Here is a 3,130-nt window from a genome sequence, read left to right as displayed (position 1 = left end):
CCTCATGATAAATATGTAATACAACTCACCAAATTTTAAGTTACTATTATGATCTTAAAAATAAAACCCACGCTCTTTAGAATTGCGGTAGGTACTTTGATGACTAAAAGTTCCCAAACTGCCGTCCCAGCTCCAGCCATGACATCTGCATCACGGTGGCCCTGACCGGCCTGCAAGGACTCGGCAGACGGAGCTCTCCCTGCACGCTGCTGCCGCACGCGCCTGACCACCCCCCACCAGACTAGGCAAGGGTCTGCTCCACAGGTGGTAGAGCTGGGGGAAGAACACCTCACAAGGGAAGACACCCCGAATGTTTCCAAGCTCAAGCTCTTGAGAATCTGTTTACCTCTGGAGCTGGCGGAGAAAGTGCTCTAACAGTTGCTGAATAGGTGTGCTCTCGTTCTCAGCTGATGAATCAAAAAATAAAATAAAGATGAGTCGAGAGATTTTGGTATTTGGAGAGCTCCAACTCCCCAGTGTGTACTTAGCCATTTCATGTTTCACAGCGTTTTAGGTTCCCACCGGAACTGCATACCAGGATAAACCAGACCAGTCCTGGCCCCCAAGAAGCTCAGGTGCGTGGGCAAGGACTTCCATCACAGCATCAGTCCCAAAAACCCCTCAGAGTGCCAACACCCTTAGCACAACAACAGGGAACTGTCCCTCATCAGTCTATGCCCATCCAGGGCACTACCGGGCCCGGTACATTCCAGACACAGTACAAAGAAGAGGACAGAGGCTTTGGACACAGAGGTGGAGCTTCACCAATTATTGTTTTGGGAGTCCTAAACCTCTGGTCATGCCGCTGTTCCTCACCTGTGAAAAAGGCACAAATACACACCGCACCAGGGTTCTTGTGAGAGCTGCTGTTAACTGCGTCTCTGGGCCCACTGTGTGAAATCGTGGATTTTGGTGAATGTGAACACAGATGCCAGCGTAGCTTTTGTTCTCTCAGCTGTTGAGTACGCGGGTGATCTATCCTCGTGCCACCCACTGAGGGCCACACCCAGCACCCAGACCTCGGTTTCTGAATGCCATGCTGCACAAAGGAACCAGGGCTCCTTGGGGAGATGGCTGGTTCCAGGGTTGAAGCACGACAGGAGTGCAGACCTCAAGTGGGTCCTCAATAGACACAGAGACCAGGGCAGGTGTGAAGAGCAGCTCTTCAGGCACATGGGAGGGAAGCACTGCACATGTGACCTCAAGCGAGCAGCTATTCAGACTAAGCTCACGGTGACCAGAGACCGTCCAAACTCCGCAGACTTCACGCCTGACCTTCTCTGTGCCCCACCGTGCCTAGCAGCCCCAAGTCCACCATGGCACTAACCTGCACAGGGGACGGGGACTGCGGGAACGCAGCCCCCCACAATGCCTGCAATGCAACACCCCCTCCTCCCTCCCAAATCGTAGGCAGTCAAACCCAAAGTCCAGAAAAGAAACGCCTGAGACAAGACTGCGTCCCTCAGTGCCTCCTGACTACGTGAAAGCCTGTGGGAAGTGACCGCACACAGATCACAGACTCTCCAGCATTTCGGAGCCTCTCCTTCAGTGAGGCGGGCACAGCCCCCGTGGTTTCTGACAGCCTCAGTGACTGACCCGAGTACTAGTTTCCTCCCATCCACGATGAGCTCAGGAGTTTAATGAGGAGTGGGACTCAGGAGCAGTCGCTGGCCAAGCCCTGCTCTAGAAGCTCAGGGGGACAGTAAGACCTCAGGCCCAGCTATGCTTCATGTTGGGAAAACAGCATTCCCTCCGTCCTGTGCTCCTCCCAAGGGGCTGACGGGAGCGCCAGCCGCGAGGTCAGAGATGAGCCGTGAAGCTCCAAGAAAGCCTCTACAGCGCTCCACTCGCCTGGCTGTGTCCGGCACGCGCGCATGGGCCTATCAGGGGGCGGCTCCACATCCACCTTCTTCCCAGGATCAAAGTCGTCGGCCTCTCCCTCCGTGTCGCCATGCTCCTTTTCCCGTTTCCGCTTCTTCTCTTCCTGTGAGGCAGAGTCAGGGCAGCGAGAGCAAGGCAAGCAGTTTTAAACAGATCTCCTGTAACTGAGGGGAAACACGAAGCTGAGAGAGAAAACCCCCCTCCAGATGGAGGCACTTCTCGCTTCAGATTCCCACCCTAGACGACCACCCCCGCGGCTTGGCTCAGAAACGATGCACAAAGAGCCAGAAACAAAGCGAAGGACCTTCCTGATTTGTGTTTTGCTACAAACAGAACGACCGTTTCCTGAGGCCCCGCAGCACTCACAGCCTGCCCTCCGGAGGGCTTGGGGCCACCACATGCCAACTGCGACTGTGTTTTACCTTCCTTTTCCTTCTTTCTTCATCATCGAGGTGCTTCTCCTTCTCCGATTTCTTTTTCTTCTTCTTCTTTTTTTCTTTGTGTCGCTCGCGCTCGTGGTCTGACCTGTCATCGTAGTAACTGGAGTCGTGCCCAGACCCTGAAAGCTCAGTCACTTCACTTCCTCCAACCTTGAGGACCAGCTTCAGGGGCTTCTCCAGGGGCTTGTCTGTGTAATCTGTAAACAGAGACAGCGGGCTTCACTGGGTGCCTGCAACGTGTACAGGCAGGAGCTACCACCCAGCTTGGTGGCAGGGCTGGCCCAACGCGCAGGTGTGACCAGGAGGGGTGGGATTGGCCACGCTAAGGCAGCAGGCAGGGGGATTGCAGAACCATCAAGGGAAGTCAGTGAGGCAAACCCCAGCGCAGCTGGGTCTTCTCTCCCCTTCCTGCTGCATTATCCTCAGGGAGGCCTCGAGGAAAGCAGTTTGCCTCACTGTCGGGGGGAAGGAACAAAGCAGGAAGGGGACCCAGCAGCCTGATGCCCCACCGCTAAGCTCCGGGCTGGTGTTCACCCCCCCTGTCCTGCAGCAGCCACCGGTGTGGGCTCACAGCTCCTGCCGGAACCCACAGGCAGGAGGCGGCACGAGAGACAGTTACCAAGTTGTCCAAGACCACAAGAGCCAACAGAGGTGCTTGGCTCCTTCCTTTCGGATACAGGAGACGAACCAGGTACCTGGGAGCCCTGGACTCCCGACTCGGACCCCAGCTAGTGATCCCAGAACCCTGGCGCCTGGGACCCCGCCCGCGAGCCCGGGACCCTCCCCGGGACCCCCGCCCGCGAGCCCGG

The 3,130-nt window shown here is 56.4% G+C and overlaps 1 protein-coding gene across 1 annotated transcript in view; it reads right to left on the bottom strand.

Annotated features, from left to right (window-relative positions):
* Positions 1–3,130, bottom strand: part of BRD9 (bromodomain containing 9) — a 29,484-nt gene that overhangs the window by 21,291 nt on the left and 5,063 nt on the right. Inside the window, exons 2-4 of the mRNA XM_021687086.2 lie at positions 2,304–2,518; positions 1,852–1,984; positions 347–407 (exon numbers count right to left, since the gene is read on the bottom strand). Of these exons, the coding sequence (XP_021542761.2) occupies positions 347–407; positions 1,852–1,984; positions 2,304–2,518 (409 nt within the window). The remainder of the gene's footprint in view (positions 1–346; positions 408–1,851; positions 1,985–2,303; positions 2,519–3,130) is intronic.

This window comes from Neomonachus schauinslandi, chromosome 7 (assembly GCF_002201575.2).
Source record: "Neomonachus schauinslandi chromosome 7, ASM220157v2, whole genome shotgun sequence".
In the NCBI taxonomy this organism is placed as follows: domain Eukaryota; kingdom Metazoa; phylum Chordata; class Mammalia; order Carnivora; family Phocidae; genus Neomonachus; species Neomonachus schauinslandi.
This window is presented reverse-complemented; position numbering and strand designations above follow the sequence as displayed.